This window comes from Megalops cyprinoides, chromosome 6 (assembly GCF_013368585.1).
Source record: "Megalops cyprinoides isolate fMegCyp1 chromosome 6, fMegCyp1.pri, whole genome shotgun sequence".
Lineage (NCBI taxonomy): Eukaryota > Metazoa > Chordata > Actinopteri > Elopiformes > Megalopidae > Megalops > Megalops cyprinoides.
In genome coordinates this window covers 17,069,921-17,093,582 of record NC_050588.1, presented here as the reverse complement: position 1 = coordinate 17,093,582, position 23,662 = coordinate 17,069,921, and the positions used below count along the sequence as shown (strand labels likewise).

Below are 23,662 nucleotides of genomic sequence, written 5' to 3'. Positions count from 1 at the left end.
TGTTTCAGTGCTATGGTGGGAAGGAAAGGCAATGAAGCAGCACTTTGCATTAAATTTCTGCCATTTTTAATAATCATTTTCAGCACAATGGATAAATGTGTAGCTGAACTGGATGAGAGTTAAATCTGCTAATTTAGTCTGTACATCTGCACATTTAGCCACACAATGTTAAAATATAAACCATAAATGCACAGAAACAACACACAAAACTCATGTAATGGGCAGTTACAGAGTTACAGATTCCAGGGGTCTTCCAGGGGTCTTCCATTCCAAGAAAACATTGTGGTCAGTAGGAAGTTCAAGGGTGCAATGTGAGGATTTAAATCTGCATCATTCTGGTTACCAGCCCAACTCTTTAACCATGACATGATGCTGGAGTAAAGTGCTGGTCACACGGAAAAACACCAACAGTAACTGTAACCATAAACATATAACACCTAAAATAATAATGTATATCACTCAACGTCATATTCATGAGTGCTCTACATCTCTAACAATAATGACAGCTATCACTGAAGCCCCTTTCAAAGTCAATTCTATACATGTTCCAATGGTAAAAAAAAGTCTAAATAATCAGTGATACTTGAAAAAAATGAAGTATAGGTCATGACAGACAGAGTGTTTGAAAGCAACTGACTGACTGATGTGTTGAACCATCCCCTGGGGTGATGGCAGATGTTTTTGTTTTTTATTTTTTTAGTTACTCTTCCCAATGTGTCACCAGGCCCTAAGACCAGCTGTGGTTCCATGGGACTCTGGCTTCTTACATCACATCTGACTGCCGTTGATGACATATGGGAGAACACCTGCAGAGACTGACAGATCATTGACACCCGCCTGCAGGTAAGAGGGCGGAGGAGGCCACGCCTGGTCCCTCTCCGTTAATCAACCATATTGATAACTATTAACGGCTTGTTATCTAATTAAACCCTGGCTCAGCAGATACATCTCAGCCCTGTGTGATCATTAAAGCCTGCATCGAGGCCAAGACAGCTGAAATCGATAATGAATCTGATAAACTGCCTGCTCCACACTGCCAGTACCGTAATTTAAAAGGAGGCTGCAGCGTCTGCGGGGTTTTCTTCCACTCCCGCCACGAGACACTGCAAGTCCCACACAGCAGTCACACACGTGTACATGGAGCATACACAAACACACACTCACTCATCTGAGCAGAAACACATGCATGCTCTACATAATGAAGATAATGCAATGTACATTCAGTTATGCCCGTGGAGCTGTTACCCACCAACATCATCAAAGGTGAAACTGTTTTCAAATCTTAAACCAGTCAATGACTTGTACATCATTTCGGATCAAAATAATAGGGGGTGGGGGTGGGGGGTGCCCCAGGCCAGACAGCATCCTGGAGGACTGTCTGATTCAGTGCTTGACTCCTTGATGAGTGTAGCTCTTTTGGTAGAGAGACAGAAAGAGACTAATTATAATGTTGCCAGACTAATTCATAGCTGTGGCATGTGAGCAAAACCACATTACTTTACACACACAATACACCACTCGCTGGACTAAGATGGATGGAGTCTAGGTAATGCCCCCCCCCCCCCCCCCCCCCCTCTCTCTCTCTCTCATGTAATAATGGATTCTGGGTAATGCCCTCTTTCTTCCACAGTGATAGATTGTGGGTAAACACACAACTCCTACTCTCCCTCTCATTCTTTCTACACACAGACACATTTAATCAGAACTGAAGACACACTTAATCAGAACAAACACATGACTCAGAACACACACATACCACTGAGAACATAGAAACACACACACGCACGCACACACACACTTTCTCTCTTGTAATAGATACAGAGTGATGTGTTCCCCTGAAGTGATGGATTCTGGGTAATGCTCTCCAGGTAGTGGTCTCTCTGTCAGAGCCAGCTTGGGAGTTAGTAAATCACCAACAAGATCCAACAATCTGCCATCGTTCCTGTCTATTCTCTATCACCGTAATCATGAATATTCATGAGCATTTGAATCAAAAGTAAAACTTTCTCTGCTAATAAATATTCATAAGCATCTGTCTATTTTTGAAAGCACAGGGCCAGAACCCTGAATATGAAGTGCTGAGAATCCAAAATCTTGTTCATGAGAAGTATCTCTGCCAAACTACTGCGCTGAGAGATTCTGGGCACATGTATAATTCAGGACACCTGTCCTTAGAATAGCTCACAGTGCCACAAAGAGCATGACATTTTACTCAAGTTTGTAAATGACATTGTAATCTGCTTTTTTCCTTATGCAAGTCTGTAAAAGGCACGCAGATTGGCTGTGTTCTTTACCCAAGTCTGTGAACGCAGGTCTGATTACCTCTGTTCCTTACATTCATGTGTAAAAGGCATTATCAATGGCTCTTTTCTTCAGCGAAGCCTGTGAAAGATTTTCTGATTGGCGCTGTTCTTTACCCAGGTCCATAGATGATGTTCTGATTTGCTCTCCTCTTTACTCAAGTCTGTAAAAGGTGCTGCGATAGGCTATGCTCTTTACATAAGCCTGTAACAGACATTCTGATTAGTGTTGATCTTCACTGGCTCCATTCTGGATGCTCATTTAATGTTTTTCGTCTTTAATCTATCCCCAGGAGATCAGTTACAGCCACAATGCATCAGTCAGTCAGCCCTTTACATAGGCGAATCTATACTAGTTCTAGGCTAGTTTTTGGCAGCAGAGAAATCACATGTAATCAGCACTTGAGCACACTAGGCATAGCTGAAGGTAATGTAAACATGACAAAAAACCCACAACAAAGGCTAAGGTATAGCTAAATCAAGGAGGGTGTAAACTTGCAAAATATGTAAGACAGGCAGTGTGGTGGTCAGCCAGTGCGTCAATCCACTAGTGAGCCAGCATCAGATATATCCCACAAACACAATCATTAGGCCAAGCATATACTCTCCCTCCCTCCCTCCCTCTCTGCCTCCCCCCCCCCCCCCTCTCTCTCTCTCTCTCTCTCTCTCTCTCAGCTGATTGTAATTGATATATTTCAAAGCTAAAGTCTGACTCTGTTTTGGAAACAACTCCCAATAACGCCTTGTCTAATTGCTGATATGCAGCCTCCCACACCTGGGCACTGTCTGAATGCTGTGGCATGATGGTTGTGCGTCAAGGAAAAGAGCCTTCAGCATAAGAGCTGAATGCACTGGTCAGAAGCGAGGAGCCAGAACCAGCATCCAGCAAATGGCCGTTGCCAATATGGGGAGGCAGACCTGGTTTCATCCCAGTGCCAGTTGAGCGAGCTCGCAGCGCCAGGCTCCAACTCAAGGTTCTCGGGTCGGTGCCAAAGCGCGGGTGTGTTGTACTAATCCCCTCCACAGGAGCGGCACCAGCCGTATGTCAGAACCTGGACCCACCACAGGACCCCATGCTGCTGCAGTCCCTGCCCACACAGGGACGTGGACACACTTAATGGAACCGGTGTCTCTGGACTGCATGAACCCGGGACCTCATCAGTGTCAGAGTAACAATTCTGAACATGGTCATCCGCTCATCACTGCAGAACACGGGCTGTTTGGGAGGTAATAACTGTGTTGTCAGTCCTGTGCATCAGGAAGTCTGTACTATGTTCCTTGACATGTGTCACATTCACCGATTATGTAACCACAGCTCCAATATTTTGCAGTTTAACACTGGGAAAAGAATAGGACAGTTAATAGTCCTCGTCGTTAGGCTCACTCACAACATGTTGGTAATAGGACAGGGAAAAAAAAAGAATAAAAAATTAAGAGAAGTTAAAATTTGAATACGTTCATATTTCAAATTTGTATATCATGCTAGCAAAGAAAAAGGACGATATGTTCTACAAACTGTTTGTTTCTAGAGCCTGCAAAGAGATAAAATGAGTCTTTGCATCATCTTTCCAGCATTGTAAAAAGTAAAGGACACCACCTATCAGAAACAAATATTAAGTCATGTTATTATTTTACGCTTCTTTTTAGTTAAGAACACTGACTGTGCTATGGCATTGTTGACCAAACAGCGTGAAAAACACGGTCTATTCAAATACACTTTGTTCCATGCTTTAAGAATTTTGCTAAGGACATTACTCACTTAAACAAGAGGACAACTTTGTTTTCATAACATAACTGTCAGCTGTATCCATTCACATGGGACTCCACTATTAAGAATCAATTCCTTATACAAATCAGATTCTTCTGGAGAGATGTGATTCTTATAACTGGCTTGCATTGCATTTTTTGTCAACAGCCTCTGCTGTGCAGAGCATGACAGTGAATGCCCTCTGGTATAACCCATCCCATAAACACACCCTGTCATCACCGCTTTCGCCTCTGCTTCTCTTGGATCATAAACAGACTGAGGTTTGATTAGTGCTGGCTGACTCAGGCAGCAGCACCACAGCCTGAGCCCTACACACACCATTTCCAGGGCGGGATGAGTCACTCACAGTTAAGGGAAGTGTTATTTTTAAAGGCTGACCTTATGTGCCCGTAGTCAGCACACCCAGCCACAGCATGTATGGCTGCACGCAGGTGTGTTCATACAGGCCAACATCCGAGCGCAGGCAATGGCCATATTCTGTTGAGGGTATCTTGGCAATAACTCTGCATAGCCAATCACAAATTAAAAACTGTCATTTGCAAAAAGTAGGTTTCTCTTCTCTATTTATTCTTACGGGTGCATCCATATTGGTGTGCCAGCATTGAAACTGAGGGGGCAGTTTCACCCGTTCACTGGGTTTTAAGGTTAAGTTGTTGTCACAGTATTGTGCTGGTAAGAATACACTTGTCAGGCTTTCAACAAGCATATGAAATATCATACACCTCTCTTCTACTGCCCGAACACTACACCCTTATATACATTTAATATGATTGCATGAGTATGATAGTTTTACAGGTACCTGGTGTTGCCATAGAGCAATCATACAGCATACTACACGTACACCGCAGCTATACTATAACTGTACTTCAGTCATATACCCATGCCACAGTCATTATACAACCCTGCCACATCATTCAACAATAATACTATAGCCATACTACAGTCATACTACAGCTGTATTCATACTCATACATACTCATCAATCTGCCGGAGCATAAACGCAAAGGTACAGACCACACCCTGACCAGATCACCATACTGTTCTCTGTGTGCTGCCACAACCATGCCATACATAACCCCACTGGAACATTGTCAAAATGTGACAAGGGCATGTGTTAGATTGCATTTTGGAGGGTGTAATAGCTTGCACTATGGGTAAGTTCTGTGTCAGGAGTGAGAAGGCTGGTTAAAATACTGAAACGCAGTCATTATGTCCTCCTACGCAGACACCACAGTGACAACCCGCAACTCCCCTACCAGAGCACTGCTGTCTCACTAGTACAGAACCGCACTGCCAAACACTGTCAACGACTGTTGCTTTTCGCTTCAATCTCCAGCCTCCATCTTTGAGCTTAAAGGCGTGTGCTCCCAGCTGACACCGTACAGGAACGCACTGGCTGTTGAACAGAGATGGTGGAGGTTAATTTAGCCCACTCCTCCCGCGAGATGCGCACAGGTTTTCTGGCATGTTATCAAACCACAGACCCACTCACAGCTCCTGGAACGGATCCACCCACACCTCCCCTCTCTCCCACTCCTCCTGCACAGCGCAGGGAAATCGTTGCAGGGAAAAGAGCGAAATCTATAAATAGAGAATCAGCCAATAGCAGAACAGATCCACCCTCACAGGAAATTGGTTGGGGGGGGGGAGTTCATCTGTTCATCTCCTCCGCTTTGACAATGAGGGGGGTGAGGAGCAGCCAGACATCCATACCAAACCTGAGATTAAACTCAGAGAGACAGAGGCACCTCAACCAGGACAACCAGAGGGATGTGTTTACTTTAGGGTCAGAGCTGGCCCCTTGTTCCAATTCACCAGCCCGCTGTACAATTTTGGATTTCCTGATTTCATTTGGGATTCCCAAATCACCCATCTATCCTGAGACATATCTTAAATCACTCTGATTACAATTTCTCATTTTGTAATAAATAAAATTTTCATATCAAAATCATTCCATCATTTCCATTCCTGTATTTCAAGAAACCTCGACTGACATGCAATACAGGGTGCTCAGCTGCCCCTTGTAACAGACTGACTAGGCAGGTCAACAGCAGACACACCCACTCATGGCATTCTGATAGGGTCATACAGCCATCCATCTCCACAGTAGGAAGCCCTGTCTCCCACACTCAAGTCCGATAGTAACTGCTTCACTAAAATGTGTGCCCTCTGATGCCAAGTAGCCTGACAAATAATTACATTTTTGAGGGGGAAATCTTATTCTGCAGTGCTTTCAGAATTTGAAAAAAAAAATGCTTCAGATTTTTCAAACTAGATAGTGTTTAGAAACACCGTCTATACAATTCCTTCTTCAAACACAGGTACACAAAATTTATGGCACATGGGTCTTCAATGATGTCTTCAGTTCACCTATTTTATTCAGTGTTAAAGAAGAACCCAGTAAACATTGTATTAATACCACTTTTCCTATGAACAATCTAAATGTGGTATATAAACAGAGAACTGTTCCTAAATATGTTTACCTCAGGACCCCAGTTCTACAATAACCCAAATTATGCAGTTCTAAATTAGACATTTTAATACCTACATGAAAGGAAACTATAAAATTCTTTATTTAATTTCCAACAGAACAATACCTATCTGCAACTGAACCCATAAACAGCTGTTTTTAGCCCTGTATAGTATTAGCACAAATAATCATTTAAATTATGAAAAGTGACAATTTTATAGGCTCATCCCTCTGAATACATTTTTCATAAGATACAAATGATTGTTTTGTGTGAACCAGTCACAATGGGTTGACATGCCATTCTACAGTTTTCGGTTTGCCAGATTTAATTCCCCACCTCAAATCCTTGATTCCCAATCCAGTTTTAATAAGCATTTCTGCAGTCTGCTGCTCCAAACTGTGTGACAATTAAAGGCAGCTGAAAAGGCCAGGGACACAGCATAAGTTACATGCCGCAGTTTTGCTCACGTTTAGACATACTAAACTGGCTTGCATGGAGGCATTATCCATCATCCTTAGACGTCATACTTTATTTATACATCAAACCAACCGTAACTCAAAAAGGCCTCATAGAAAGATGTGCTGAATGAAATGTAAGTGTTGTTGCTTTAGTAGAAAGACAAGGGGGAAATTACAGCAAAGCTTCATGTTTATGGTTCAATTATCACTGCTGGGGAGAAATGCACCAGACATCCACTCAGCCTCAAAGCTACGGCCTCAGAATAAAAGCCTCACCACAACAGTCTCAGAGCTACGGCCTCAGAATAAAAGCCTCACCACAACAGTCTCAGAGCTACGGCCTCAGAATAAAAGCCTCACCACAACAGTCTCAGAGCTACAGCCTCAGAATAAAAGCCTCACCACAACAGTCTCAGAGCTACGGCCTCAGAATAAAAGCCTCACCACAACAGTCTCAGAGCTACGGCCTTGTGGCCACATGTTGAATCATAAAAGTTACAATAAATGAAAATACAATGAAAAATGTTTCTTTTTTATTTAAAGAGAATTCCACTGAGGTGATTGACAGCATCACCATTTGTTAGAACACGTGGGAGTAATGATTTTCACACTCAAATGTTACATTGTGTCTGTTTTCCTATAAAGATACACAATGTGAATTCCTTCCATGTGTGTGCCAATAAACAGTCTTATCAATAAACTAATTTAATAGGAAATGATGAATGACCCCCAGGGCCTACTATTCCAGCCCTGTGTCACAGCCAGCTGCTCTCTGATTCAGTCCAGATCAGAGGTTTGTTTCTGAATCATTAATGCTCTCACATTGGCCCACAACCTGACAGAAACCTATTTTTCTATATATCTTCACACTAAACTGAATCCTGTAGTCTCTGATTATAAGGAAAAATAATTCCAGTCTGACTGTAAGAGATTCATGAAGCTTAGACAAAGGCCTGTAGTGTTCAATTTTGATTGACAGCTAGCTTTCTTATGTCACACTGGCGAGGGTGAAGTGTTATTGAGGAAGATAAACCCTGAACACTTGATGTAATTCCATGTGTACTCTTACATAATACCTCCAGAGCACTTCCATATGATTAGCATCTAATCACTCTGTAGGTAAACAGGATTAACTCATTCAGATTCAGAGCTGAGGGTCTTCCATACAGTAAATATAATGCTGCAGGGTGTAATTACAGAAAACATACATAGCAGTAATAAGTATGATATACAGACATACAGGCGCTATAACACAAGCTGTATAGCCCCTGTGGCTCCCTGCTCACAATGCTGATGAAACACTCCTCTATTCTTCTCTTTCTACTCCTGTTCCACCTTTACACCTTCCTCCACTTCTTCTTCCTCTTCCTCTCATACATCTCCCTTCTCCTCGCTCTCTCCCCCCCCCCCCCCCCCCCCCCACCATCCACAGGTGCGTGTACAACAGCTTGCCTAACCCGGTTGACCTCACCTAACCTACCCACCTTCCCATCCGACTAATCCACCTGCATGCCCTCCTGCTTGTCCCAGCACACAAATGCAGGGTGCAGCTGTAACACACAAACTCACAGAGCCAGACAGCAGCTGCAGCAGGCCAGCACACAGAGACAGGGAGTTGCTGTGACAGACCCGCTCCATTACAACTGTAACATACCAGACCGGTTGAGAGTGGAGGGTAGTGACAGCTCAGTGATATGACATGTCTCCGGTCTGCAATGGACATGATCGCACTGCTCTATGAGACTTTTTATGACTTTCTGACTACACAGCTGCCCACTTCTTGTCAGGTAATGATTGTTAACTAGCAATGACAATGAATTGGGAAAGGTATAAAACAGAATGAGGCCAGCTCACCCGTGTGATGTCAGGTGTTTACCCATGTAAGAGGGGGCTGGGTGTAAATAGCCCATCAATGTGTGGTGGGGGTTGGTGTAAAACAGCTTACCTGTGTGAGATGGGGGTTGGGGTTGAAGCCGCACTGGTTGCACACGGTGGAGCGGCACTGCGTGCAGGTGCTGAAGTTTGGCTGATCCTGGGTCAGCTCCGTGGTGTTGCACACAGGACACAGCTTGCTGCTGGGCATGGGGGCGATCTGGGGCACAGAGTACGGAGAGGTGGGGGCGCTGCCCCTGTCCGGGGACGGCGCGGCCGACTGCCCCGTCCTCCCAGCTCCACTGACGTCCAGGTTGCGTGGGGCGGCGTGCTGGGGGGGGCCCTGCGGAGGTTGCTGGGCAGGGCTCACGTGGGTGGCGAGGCGGTAGGGCGCAGCTCCTCTGCTGTCCTCAGGTCCGGGCGGGGCCCCTGCTTTGGCCCCCTGTGTGTGCTCAGCCTGGCTCGGTCTCCCGGCAACACTGCAAGGATATGAGAGAGACAGAGATCAATGCTGAGGTCACACAGTGATGATGTCACACAGTGATGATTATCACAGAACAGGAAAATGTTTCGCATTGGCTGGAACGCCAGACAGCTGGAACAGTCCAGGTTATTACTTTTCGGTATCATTCATCTTTAAAACGAAACTTTGTCATTAAATATCGGCGTCATGACAATTCTGTTTTCCACCACTGTCTCATCTTCCCATCTCTTCATTTCAGCATAATGCTGTCACTACATTACAAATCCTACCAAAACGTACATCACTGGCCTGTATCACCCTCCAGGGCCTCTTGGAAAGTTTCCAAAGAAGTTTTAGTTCCTTCTCAGCTCCTTCCCCGAGGACAGCACTCCAGTGACAATGACATCAATATCCAGGCTCACAATGCCCAATCACCTTGATCTTATCGTCACAGGAAACAACACTATTGGCAATCTTGCAGTGACCCTCTCTGCTCACTGCTTTGTGTCCTTAGTCTCTTCACTATTCCCCTCAAGCCAGCGCCCCCACCCGCAGACGCCTTCCACCATAACATGGGCAACCTCTCCACCTCCACCCTCTACTCCATGGTGAGCACTTCCCCATTGTCTCTCGAGTCTCTCTCACAGCTACAGTCTCACTTTGCCATTTCCGCTCTCTTGCCCATACTCTCGATACGCTCTGTCCTCTTTCCTCCTGGCCTGCATGGTCATCCTCCAGTCCACCATTATCTGATGCACTGCATGCCAACCAAGCAAAATTACTACCAGATGAAAGGAAATGAAAAACAAAAAAAAACTAATATGCCCAGTGACTTAGCCACATCCCAGGCTCTCTTTTCTGTCTATTCACAGCTGTCTCATCTGCAAAGACTTCTTGTTACCAAAGTAAACATTTTAAGCCTCAGCTAGTAATGCCTCCCTGTCCACTGGGATCCAGAAATACCATTCCAGCCTCCCTACCCCTTTTCTTCTCAAAGAATCTTCAACATGCAGTATTCAACCAGCTGTCGCACCTGCTTGTGCAAAACCCCAGCCAATCTGGCTTCAAGGCTGGACGCTCAAATGAAATTCTGCTCTCTCCTCTCCCACTGAGGCACTCCATTACACAACAGCGGCCTTGCTATCCTCGGTCCTGATCCTTCTGGATCTGTTTGCTGCACCTGACACAGCTGAGCACCAGGCCCCCTTTTTGATTCTGGCAGATATATGTAATTCAATTGCTGCCTTCAGGTGATTTTCATCAAAGCTGTGCATTGCTATAGATATGACCTAGAGACCTCAGGTTAGCACAGGTTTTCTACAGGAGTCCCCCAGGCTCAGTGCCGAGTCCCCTCCTGTTCTTATGACGGCGCTGGCTCTTTCTCTCTATTCTATAACAAGCCTTGTCACACATCACAGTATGGCTCCGTGGCAGCTCAAGCTGGATGACTCATTAGCATCTGAAACGAACATGCCAAAACTCAGCTGCTCAATCTCCCATCCAAGACTCAGAGATGCGGATTCTTCCTCAGCAGCGTCTGAAGCATCCATCCATTTCTCACTTCCCACTCAATCACAGGCCCTTGTGCTCTCTGCTCGCTGGTCTCCCTGCATGTGCTACCAGATCTGTCTATCTTCCCAGAATGCTGTGCCTCATCTCTATACTGCTGCTCATCCATCCTTGTTACATGTGCTAATTTGTAAGTAGCTCTGCATGAATGCATCTGACCAACGAATATATGCAAATTCAACCAACCCAATAATAATCCATTAACAACCACATGCAGGTTTTGCAGTCAAAGTTGCTATCCCCAGCATTCAAAAGCACCAGGTGTCAAAGGTTCCTCCAGACCATTTTTACTGATACCATTCAGCCTATAATGGTATAATGTTCCTATAAAAATTTTACAAGGATTTGATCCATTAAAATGTGCATAAAAATAAGGCATCAGTCAAATAGATCATTTTGAGAAGGGAAGCGAAAGAAAAGAGGGGCAGGGTTTTAAAGAAGCCTATTTTTGCATTACTAATCCATGTGTGGGCTGTCAGTCATTTCTGAAACTCAGGTGATAAGAATGACTCCTCTGTGGAAGAACACATCAAAGAGCTTTTATTCTTAGAGAGAAATGGCTGTATTACCATAGGCCATGACATAAACCATGTAGACTGAAAAGCTTAAAGTCTGAAATGCACGCCCTCCTGGACTGATATGTGCAGTGCCCCGGGTGTGTGGACTCTTTAAGCTGTTAGAGGATTACTGTCTTTCTACACATCCTGAAAGAGTGCTGTGTATTTAACTGCTAGCACAGGTGTGAGATTTCTGTGCCTGTCACAGCTGTCTGCATGTGGGTTTACTCTGAATGCTCAATGCATCAGCTGTTTACTGTCACCCACCAACAACAGCCTCAGTGTCTGCTCCTGCTGTCTGTCACAGGAAGTGCTGCCATTTTTAAACGTGTAAAAACAGGAATCAGTCCTTGCTGCTAGTAACTGCCCCCCCTGCTGTTTTATGCCTAGTGCATATCAAAGATGCTTCATAATTAGCACAGAGAAGAGTGCACGCTTTGAAAAAGAGCTGTTTCTATGAGCATTTCTGTGGCTGTTTGTGTTACCGATGGATTATATATCAGCTGCCAACAGAACACTAATAACCCCTTCTTTCCACCTCATATTTTCTTCCAGCAGTGAATAAGGCGATTAGCTGAAGCAATTAAAACAAATCGGCACTTTCTGCTGTCACAACAACTCACACTTTTTTTGCTTGCTTCTCTTCTCAAACGGGCGACACAGACGAACATCTCCCCAGACGTACTCCAAAAGCTGTGTTTTCAGGATAAATGAAAATAGCGTGCTTATGACGGTGAGTCACAGCAGACGGTCTGTGGCTCTGTGGATCGCTTTGTTCTCGGCCCAGATTTCTCCCTGCTGTTACTGAGCGTGTCAGAGCCCAGACTTCCAGCTCTGCTCAACAAATTCACAAGTTTCCAAACAGAAACAGCCCTCAGCGAATGTTTTTCAAAGATTCTAGATTTGGATTCATCTTATGATATACAATTTCCACCGCATGATGAAACTGCAATACCTATATAAATCCACAATGCTTGGTAACTCTACAACACCCACAAAAATACACACTGTATGTTAAAACTACTAAATCCATATACATCTACAATGCATGGTAACACTTCAGTACCCATACAATCCCTACTGCATTTCAAAACTACAATACAGATACAACTCGCACTGTATGGTAAAACTATAATCCTTCTATAAATCCACAATGCAAGGTAAAAAAGCAACTATAATATACTATAATATCCATACAATACACATTTTTTGGTAAAGTACAAAACACAATACAATTTACACTGTATGGTTAAAGCACTAGACCCATATCAAGCTCAGAGTTCAGGCTGGTTGCCCTGCTACTAAAGGCTTGTGGGTAGCCCTCGCAAATAGAACTTAGAACTTAGAATAGAAATAGAACACTGCCACACCCTAAAGCACCATTAAAATCCCAAAACAGGAACCCTGCAACACCCCAAAATCCTGACCTTGCAACTCTCAAGCACTGCTAAACCCCCCCAAACAGGAACCCTGCAACACCACAAAGCCCTGAGCCTGCTACACCCCAAAACTCTGACCCTACTACACCTGCAAAATTACTGTTGTAATGCTTTTGTATTCTTGGATGAGAGACGTTACCTGAATTTCCCCAATAAACAGTCTTATTACTAGATAAAAGTTGAATAAAATGTTAGCTTTACCAGTTGTGCCAGAGAGTGGTGTCTGTTAAGACAATGAATAGCATGGACATGACTCTGAACATCAAATACATTTTAATGGTTCTTCACCTGCTCTTCTGTCAGCCTGTATTGCTGAAACAGTCACCTTGATGAAGAATAATCTGCCATATATTTTTCTATGAGACCATAATGGGCTGATCTGCAAAATCTGTAGCTGTCATTTTCTTTAGTGAAATGGTGGTCTAATAATTATGATCTGTGCAAGTGAAATCATGGAATGCCAAGTTAACCACACAATCGGTATAGAAATGCTATAACTATGAGATTTATCTACATTTTTGGCACAATTCTATATCTATTGTCCAGAGTGGGTGGCTTTGGTTGCGTAGGTTTGACTTTATTTCCAACTGCTGCGTTCCTATCTCTCTGTAGCTAAAGCTGCACCCCTCCCTCTCAGATCTGCGAGGGAGGTGATTTCTCACAATCTGCCACATGCACACCTTCGCCAGGGCCCATGAGGGACGCATTCAGAATCTCACTCTGAAATCTTCCCTGTAACGGACTCTGCTTTAGATAATATTTTACAATGAGACATTTAAAGCTGAACAAAACCGCCTCAGATTGTCTTTTGTTGTAGTTTTATTCACAGCCTAGAGAATAGTTAGTGTCTTATAATTATGAGTAAACCAGTTAAAACTAAATCAATCCAGTCAAACAAAACCATAAATCTCTACCAACAGAAGTAAGTAAATATCCCAACTTAAACATGCCTTTCCCATGGATTTGTTTTCGCAAATCAGGAGTTAAGTGCAGATTTTTATGTGGCTGCTTGAAAATTCTCCTCTGTTTGATCACTAATGACTGAGACTTTTGATATGCAGATGAAAAGCAGGGAAAACCTGACACACATCTAAACCTGTGATCACTCTCTAATTGTCAAGTATGACTAAAAATATTTAATACACACCTAATCTCCTTGTTGTCTTTACAGCCAGGGGGCTCCACTATGCCAATCATGAATTTCAGCACCAGTGAGGTTACAGTTAGGTTCTCAGCAAAAGTTTGAGTTAAGAGTTTTTTGCATATGGTTATGCAGGGCACTTATCAGATCTTACAAACAGGGTAACTTGGATTCAGCTGTGGGTGCTGTGAGCATAGAGTAGACACAAGACTATGTTGAGTACCGTCATCTTTCAAACAGAAGCTCAAGAAGCCCAAGTTTCAAAATAAAGCCAGACAGCATCTCAAATATAAAAGGTATAGCTATGGCATGGTTCTGTTTAGCAATTGACATGTGAATATGTGTAGCAATTAAATTTGTGGGGATGGAAGAGTGATGTCAGAGAGAGAGAGAGAGTAAGGCCATGTGACCTGGCTACCCTGACAATGCATGGTCAGTGGATGTAGTATAAAAAACCTGTAAAAAAAAAAAAAAAAAAGATAGCTTCCTAAAAGAAGAAAACACTCTGAAGTAGAGAATGTGTTCACATCTATTTTAAAGGGACCTCTCAAAAAGTGATTTACATGAGAGGTAAGGGCCACAACACATAAAAGCTCATAACTCATATTACACCATACACACAGTGTCTAAAAACTATCCATAAGAGAAACATTAGCTTAGAAAAAGCTTATTCAGCAAACAACCTGGGGGCTAAATGCAGCCCACCATGGACTTTGTGGTAAGCTTTTGATCAAGAAACAAACAACAAAAAAATTATAATTCATATGCAACATAAATTGTGACTGACATTTCATTTCTATTTTATTCTATAATGCCAACACAATAGCACCCATAATCACATTTTTGTCTTGTTAAGATGTGCCATATTTCATTTTAGGTTTGTTAGCTAATCATTATTACTGTGAACATTAAATATTTGTTTCTTTCACATTTGTTATATGTGTATAATACGCTTGTTCTGGATGCATCGTTGACACATATGAAAAGCAAATAGAAAGACTGTGAATGTGATCAATAATAGCCATGAATATTTTAAGAATGCATCTGCCTTGTATATAAGCATGTACATACTTCTTATTCATGCACGTGTTACATCAGTGGAAAGTGGTAAACATTCAGTCTGTCTGTTCCAGTGAGAAAGTAGCTGAGGCCGTGTCTCTTATCATATTATTCCCAAATAATGACTACCAATGACCTGCTGTATAAGACCAATTAAACACTGCATGAAACTTTGCTCAGGGGCTGGCAGCAAAACTGAAATTGTTTCAGGAACCAATATGGATTCAGAACAGGTTGGTTTTGAGTGGCCGCTGGAAGATTCTGAGTGATTCTGCAGCTCTGGTGGTTGCAGTTAGCTCCCTCCACCACTGTGGGAACAGCATGGAAAAGAGGTGAGCCTGGGATCAACCCTAGCAAATATATAGCTATGATACAAATATCCAGAACCCAAAATTCATTACAGGGGTACAAAAAAGTACCTCAGCCATACCATCTCTCCTTTTTCTTGGACACTAACCTACCACCCTCCTTTCTGTCCGTGCCTCCTTTTTTTGTTACAATCTCCTTGGATCATAATGGGAAATTTGCTACATAATTTTGGAGAGCTGAGGATACCTGGTAGGGCAAGATAAGATTATATGATTGTGTTTCTGTGAATTACTTTGTATAATTCTTATTGGCAGTTGTTTAACGGCATTAATATTCAACTCAAATATTCTACTCATTGAGATAGCTAAATTTGCTACACAAATACATTAGTGTTGTTCCATTTTTTCTTAAAAGAACTGGTTTCATCTCCTGATCCTAGTTATAGCTACTTGTTCAGGAAATGATATGAGAACTTCTAGTATCCATGTTTGTTTCTCAGTGCGTGACCTCTGCAGCTGCAGCAGCTGTATTCATATATAATATGTAATACTTAAAGAATACTTTGTGCACATGTGTGAATATGTGTGTGTGTGTGCGTATGTGTGAGCAAGTGGTGGTGGTGGTGGTGGTGGGGGGGGGGGGGTGTATGTCTGGCATGTATGTTAGACTAAAATATGAATATCATCTCCAGATAAAAGGATAATTTGAACAAATCGTTACAGCGTTTGAGAGAAAATGCATGCAGTTCTAGCTGTACAAGAGACATTTTTCACATGGTCTTGCGTCATTTTTGTGGCTGTTTTTTGCGTTGTTGTTAATAAAAACATTTCTGCGCTGTAACCCAGGCTCATTTCACATACATGCTGGGCGAAGAGGGTAAAAAATGACCGGATGTTGAACGTATATTAGGCTTCTTCTAAAAACATTTTACGTTAAATCTAACGTTTCAGTAGGTGCGACTGCAAGCGACATTTCCATTATTTTCACGTTTTCAAAAATATGATTTCACACTTCAGTTTGAAGTATTATATAACGAATTGCAATCGACCATTTTAGAAATATAATGTAACACTTTGCTAATGAATTAGTGCGCAGCAGGGAATGAGTTCCTGAATATGTGTGTAGATTGTAACTGAGAATTATGATGATTAACATATATACATTCCGTTTAATGTAAAATGAATGTAAATTAAGAACAGTCGTAAGACTCTTTTACTTCCACGCCCTGCACCCGACAAAACAACACCTTCACTGGTTTCCCAGCGCAAGGTGTGATGTGTCATCACTTTAACAGCGCACTGCATAAGCGGTATGGTTTTCACAATAAACCACATACACGCATATTTACTTCACGGCACTACGGGAGTAGTCTGCAAAACCACATAATACCTTAAGCGAAGTGAAAGGCGGTGACGGCACGGGTTACGATGCTACACACGGCGATAGCCACCCCGTCATAAATCTGATCTTTCACACTCGCGCGGAAACTGCACATCGAGCACAGAGCGTGCGTGGAATTCACCCATTGAATGGGCATTTTTACCCCTTCGGTGCATGGAATTCGCCGGCCGTCTGGGCATTTTACCCCATGAATGAGAGGAATTCACCAACTGAATGGGTTTTTACCCCTTCAGTGTGTGGAAGTCATCGATTTAGTGGCCATTTTTGCCGGTTCAGCGTGTGGAATTTGTATGTTCAGTGGACGTCTTTAACGCTACAGAATAATTCGCTGATTGAATGGGTATTTTTATCCCTTCAGTCTACCATATCTCACCATCCACAACTTCACATGTAATACAAACATGCAGCCCAATTATGCGTAGCACATACACCGTTCCTCACAAGCAGATTGAATTTCCCATGCGTTTACTGCAAATATGATTAAATCATAATGGCATAAGCAAGCGATACACTACCCTAGATATAGATTACAGTGACATCGCATATTCAGCCCAGCTTTAAGCTGTAGCCATCGGTGTCAACATAATAAATAAATAAACTGATAAATAAATAAATAAAATGCCAGCATCATTTTTTTTCACACACAACTACACCATTCACTTGAATCAAGATTGTATGCAACGTTCAAAATTTGTTATGGCAAAATCATTGTTATGTTCAAACATAAATTATTTCATAAAAACGATACTGTAACGAAATGTCCTGCTTCCAACCTGTTAATCCCCGGCCCCGGCCCAGCCGCTGTTCCTCCCCCGGCTGGCGCACCATTACTGGGCTTTATGAGCTGTCCAGAGCCCGGTGGTGCTGAAATGGAACCCGGAGCTCCTGCCATTGGGACAGCGGAGCCTGGTTCCCCCGGCTGTCCGCCTCCCTCGAGGCTGGCTTCGTTCCCCATTGTCTCAGAAAAAAGAGACGGAGGAGATGAACTATATTTATCAACAGTTTATTACACTGAAATAAAAACTGAGAGCTAACTCAACGCTGCTCCTCTTCCGCCATCATCACCTACAATCCACCAGCCTGCACGGAGCACGCGCACAGACGGTGGCAGTAGAGCGCGCGCGCGCTGACGCAAACATGTCGAGTACGCGCGCGTGGCCCGGATCTCTGCCTCTGTCGCCTCGCGGCCGCCTCCTGAGCTGCAGGGAGCAGGATCAAGCGTGAGCCGTCATCACCGAGCGCGACACGTCCTTATCCACGGATGTGTTCATCTCTCAGCAAAAAGTCAATCGTTACAGAAATCAAAAAAAAAAAGAAGAAGAACACGATCCTTTATCGAAACAAATATGCCGTGCAGAAATCGTAGCCTTGATATTAACAGGACATTTTAACAATGGAGGGTCATGCACGCCATGGGTATCCATGATTAAAATCTCCGTATTCAGCCATATTAAAATTCTCAAACAAAAAATAAAACGGAACTGAAATTTCTCCTGGAAATAACCTGTTGAGTTCCAAAAGTATGCTTATAGAGATGCAGTCTGGGTACAAATATATAGCTCCCATTCTGGTGACTTAGGTACAGTGCAGAGAGGTAAAACATCAGAAGGTAAAGGGACGTGTTGAGTTACTGCTGTTGCAGGTATAGTGTAAAGAGGGGAGAGAAGGGAGGGACAGGAAATGCCAGCATTAGAGGAGAGCAGGTTGTAGTGAACTAATGTAAGCATGTAGGTGGAGTATGGCTGAGAGCTCAGGGTTTTAGCTCCAGAGTTCAAAAGTGGATGTGAACTAAACTAAAGGCCTTTTGTGTGTTCAATTTGTGCTGTTTTCCCAAAGACAGCAGCCCTGGCACAAAGATGAACTCTGTGACCTGGGGCTGATGCCTGAGACACCAAGCTTGTGCTGAAGTTTGATGCTTTTGAAATTTACTGTATTTGGCAAAAGCAGTGCTAGCAGAATCCAAGGGCTGTCCAGACACGCTCCTTCCATATTCACTACCAGCATTTTCACATAATTCAAATCAACCAGCCCTGTCACCAGAAGGTTTCATGTTTGTTTCTTAGGTGGGGTACTCCTGTTATATTCTTCCTCCTATACCTGCAATAATTGCCTCAGTGAAACAAATATAAATATTAGTGGCAGTAACAGTAGTTTTTTCCTGTAGGTTGTTTGCTGATGTCTACTGTCTAGAGCCTATATAAAAAGTATGTGAGTGTGTGTGTGTGTGTGTGTGTGTGTATGTGTTCAACTTGGGGGGAAGCTCTCCCATGGATGGTGTGGGAGACCAGAATAGTGACAAAAAAAACTCCTTTCATGGGAGACCAAATAGTACTATAATCAGTGCTGTCTGTCTGAGCCCACAGTCAGGCTACCACATTGAGCGCTGCTGGAAGGACAATACTGTTGTTATGGGGGAATACTGGGGGCAGAGATAAGCCAACCTGTCAGTATTAGCACCCCACTCACATCTAGCGTTTGTTGCACATACGTAAAATGGCACAATTAGTGACCATTATGTACTGCTCTTGTTTTAGTCTTGCAGCTGGGCCCAAAGTGTAAGCATCACATTTAGAAAAAGTGTTATCAAGCATTCTTTGGGGTTTTCTCTGTGTGGAACACAGACGTTTGACAGACGTTGATTTAAGATCATCTCAACATCTGCTGCCAATCCTAAACACACCCATTTCAGCGTAATATTTTTGAACTAGGATCAGCAAATCCAGATCAGCTGCAGTGACCAAAATGTGTCTACATATACCCACACACAGAAACTAAACAGAATTTGCTGTTGTAATATTAAAAAATAAGACAGAATTTCGCTATCTATTGGACAGAAACTGTCCATGGGTGAGTTTATAGCACGCTCATTTGAAGTAGACACTGGGTTTGGGTTTTTATCTTTATATATTAATGTGTGCATGTCTTCCTGTGGTTACTTACCTTCTTAATTCCTCTGCCATCCTCTATCAGCAGGAGACCTCAATGTGACAAACTGAAAGAATTCCATTTTTATCACATTCAAACAGATGATGTTTGAATTAATTTGCTCAGAATTTCAGAGAGATTTAAATTAAAAGATTGAATTTTGACAAAAACCTTTTTGCATCTTTTTTCTTTTGAGGGAAAGGCCATTTAGTTCCATTCTGTCCAGACAGAACCTCTGTTCTTCATCCTTTTCCTTCATTATATCGTAAACACCGGATTGTTCTCTCTAGCCAACAGACAGCAAGAGACTTCAGTTGCAATCATCAACAGGGGCAGGACAACAAGCCTACAGCTCCCTGACCTCATATGTTTGTACTCTTAAGGCAAGATTAACCAATAGCACTGTATTTTACCAATGATTTACATTTGAATCTAATTATTGTGTTTCTTAGGAGGACATTTTAAGAAGTGCATATTTAATGAACAATGACCTGAGTCTTGGTCAGTAGCTTTTGCTATGCCTTGCAGGCACCAGCAGATCTGTGATAGATATGTTAGCTGCTAGGTTATTATTATTACTGTTATTATTATTGTTATTATTGCCATTTAGCAGACACCCTTATCCAGAGCGACTTACATAGGCTACACTTTTTTACAATGTTATCCATTTATACAGTTGGATATTTACTGAGGCAACTGTGGGTTAAGTACCTTGCCCAAGGGTACAACAGCACAACAGTGCCCCAGCGGGGAATCGAACCGGCAACGAGTCTGGCTCCTTAACCACTATGCCACAATGCCGCCCTATAGGTTCCGCCCTAGGTTCTCATAATATGACAGAATCTTCAATCCATGTGCTAGCTGCTAGTTTCCTGTAGTATGACAGGATGAAGGTGTGTTGAAAGTTTGCGTTCTGTTTACTGATTGATCTCATATATATATGAATGGGGTCAATTGAACCTGTATGATATGGAATGAGGTGATTTTTTAAAAGTTTCTTTGCGGATTATATAATTAATTTTAAAAGATATCTTATCAATAAACTCTGTAAACAAAACAATTAAATTTTATACAGCTCATTTTATGAAACAATGCTCAATAGTTCATTACAATCATACAGAGGGATGCTGGCACCATTTTGTAATATAATTACTCATTTTGTACTTCTATCCTCGATTGATCTTTTGGTTGTCTTTGGTCTCAAATTCTATAAATTGTATATGGGTTTTAATATAAATAATATATGCTTGCTTAAATGTCTATATTTCACTTTGAATTTCCTTTTGCAAAGTCCCTTGACCTACCATGCATGTGATGCACATTAGTGTTTCTCTCTCTATTCCTCTAAGTATTATTCTCTGAATTTACGCCCTCTGCTGGTGATGTTAGGAACGTGTTGCCTTGACTCCCTTCAGTGGTGCCGACCAAAGACCTGTGCAGTCCTCCACCTCAGCACAGACCTCTTGCACTTGGGAGCACAGCACATGTGGCTTTTTTGCCTCCAGTGGTCTCGGTATATAAAAAGGCCTGTAAAGGAATTACAGCTCTTATCTCCCTGTGGGTTTAATGGCATAAGGCCGTGGAGCCTCACTTCTCTGTAGAGTAAAACTGAATTGCAACCAGGGCCTTATGCTGAATACCAATGTGGCTCTCCACATAGACATAGGAGTACCGGATCAGACCTGCCCACAGAAATCAGGAGCAGAATGTATGTTACCATGGCAGCTATGCTGGGTCAGCGCAGTCTTATAAATGTGTGATTGAAGCTGCTTTGATATGTTTTGCGAGTTCTACAGCATGGGTCTGCTTTTTGTCTGCATCATTTTTAAATGAGATGAAATTCAATTTGCACTGGATTGTGAGCTGAGTCAGATCGATCATGGTGGCTGGGGCCTAGCTCTGTGGAGAAGGCCTGGAGCGCATCCTCCGGAACCCCTCCATCGTCTACACCGTGGCGATCTCATTCTGTTTCTCCAGCAGGTGCCGGGGCTCTGGTCTCCATGGAAACAAGGAGGAAAGCTATGCATGCAAAAGCCCCGGCGGCTTTCGTAATGGCAGGGCAAAAGCACAAGACTGTCATGTGACTCAACTGAAATCAAAATAATGTTGAATTGTAGCATGAATCAATTCATGATCTAAATTTAGTTTAACAGACTGTATCAAAAAATTAAATACACATATTACATGTCAAGGGTCAAAGTTAATAAAAAAATAACATAACAGACATTTTCATAATAATAGACATTCATGTAGTTTCATACATTAAAATTAAGTAATAACAACTTATTGTTGAAATAATGAAGGAGGATGAAAAATCTGTTCTGTTGGGTTCCATAGGCTCTAAAAGTGCTTTCACAGTCTAACTTGGGATTTAAATAGAGGCAGAATTAGAGACAGTAATTACGATACATTTGACCACGGCAATTAAGTGCAAGGTGTAAGCAGTAAACAACTGCATAAGAGACATTTAAATATGGCTAACAAACACTCAAACACACAAAGACCAGGCACTGTACACCGTTTTTAATGTGTGTTTTATCATATTTGTTCTGTTCTAACTTCTGTTATTCATACTGTGCTACAAACAAAGATTGGATGATAAAGCTTTGCTTAATTAATTTATTAATGCATGTGTTCATTTATTCAGACCCTATATTAGTGAATTCCCAGCATTTACAGTCATATAAGCTGTAAACTCAGCTTCCAGTATGAACTGCAAACGTGAGATCACATGAAGCCCTGTGTAACCCTCTGCACCCACATACTTCTGATGTCTTTAGAGTAGATTAAATGTACAAAGTGAACAAGGATGTTTGCTTAAGGCTTCCAACTGACACCACAGATGTCTAATACTTGAATGAAGAGCAGTAGTGGGGATACTGTGGTCATGATTCTGAGCTAATTATCCATCACTGACTAATAGAAGGTAAAGGTGAAAGGTATCATTGTGATTTCAGGACTATGATTAGCCAATATCTGCATATGCAATACAGTACGTTCAGCTCACAGTCTTCTTGAATATGAATTATTAAGTATTCCAATCCAATTCAGAATTTCATTGTCAGAACCAAATGGTGAATAAAAACCCTCATTAGTTACACTACTGTATTTCCCTTCTGTATTAAACCCTTATCTGTTCAAGTAAGACTGGAATCACACTGGTGTGCAAAATACTTATCTGATCCAGAAAGACTGTAACTAAACAGGCGTTAATTAAGCATTAATCTGAACAAGAAAGTCTGAAATCACACTGGTGTATGAAATGCTGATCTGATGATACAAGGATGTGATGAGACATGACAGACCTGTACAGGGATAATGTACTCATACCCACTTAATGTCTGCTATGTGTAAATGTAAAACACTGAATGGGATATGAACAGTACACGCAACATGCTCATGAGTTTGATAAGATATACAGAAGCACCATTGTTACAATCATGCTAAAGAATTACTAAATAAATCACAACTAAATAAAATAAAATAAAACTAAATAAAACTCACAACGAGAAGTTTGCAGATTCAGGATGGGTGCTGCCGTTTTTTTTTTTTTTTTTTACATGAATTCTCCATTGGTTCAATCAAGTATTTGTTTATTCACAGTAAATCACAATTATTTGCCCTAAATTAGATTTACCAGGTAGAGATGAAATGTCAAGCCATTTTTCATGTGTTATGTTCGAAAAAGTTGCAGCATTTTAAAGACCAAGCTGGTGTATGCGTGTCATCCTGTTTATTTGAGTGGTAAAAAACATGACTGGAGAATTTTACGCGATTATATTACTGCACATTAACAGGACAACTTCTGTTGTCAGTTGATCTTATTGATGATGATCATATTCCTCAGTAGGCTACCTATCAAAGCACATCTTTATCCCAAGTGATTCTCCATTACCGTTCCCTGCCCATGATACCAAGATTATTATGGAT

At 42.2% G+C, this 23,662-nt stretch overlaps 1 protein-coding gene across 1 annotated transcript in view; it reads right to left on the bottom strand.

Moving 5' to 3' along the window:
- Positions 1-17,866, bottom strand: part of LOC118778791 (protein bassoon-like) — a 65,095-nt gene extending 47,229 nt beyond the window's left edge. Inside the window, exons 1-2 of the mRNA XM_036530510.1 lie at positions 17,581-17,866; positions 8,943-9,348 (exon numbers count right to left, since the gene is read on the bottom strand). Of these exons, the coding sequence (XP_036386403.1) occupies positions 8,943-9,348; positions 17,581-17,762 (588 nt within the window). The 5' untranslated portion in view covers positions 17,763-17,866. The remainder of the gene's footprint in view (positions 1-8,942; positions 9,349-17,580) is intronic.
- Positions 17,867-23,662: the final 5,796 nt, after the last annotated feature.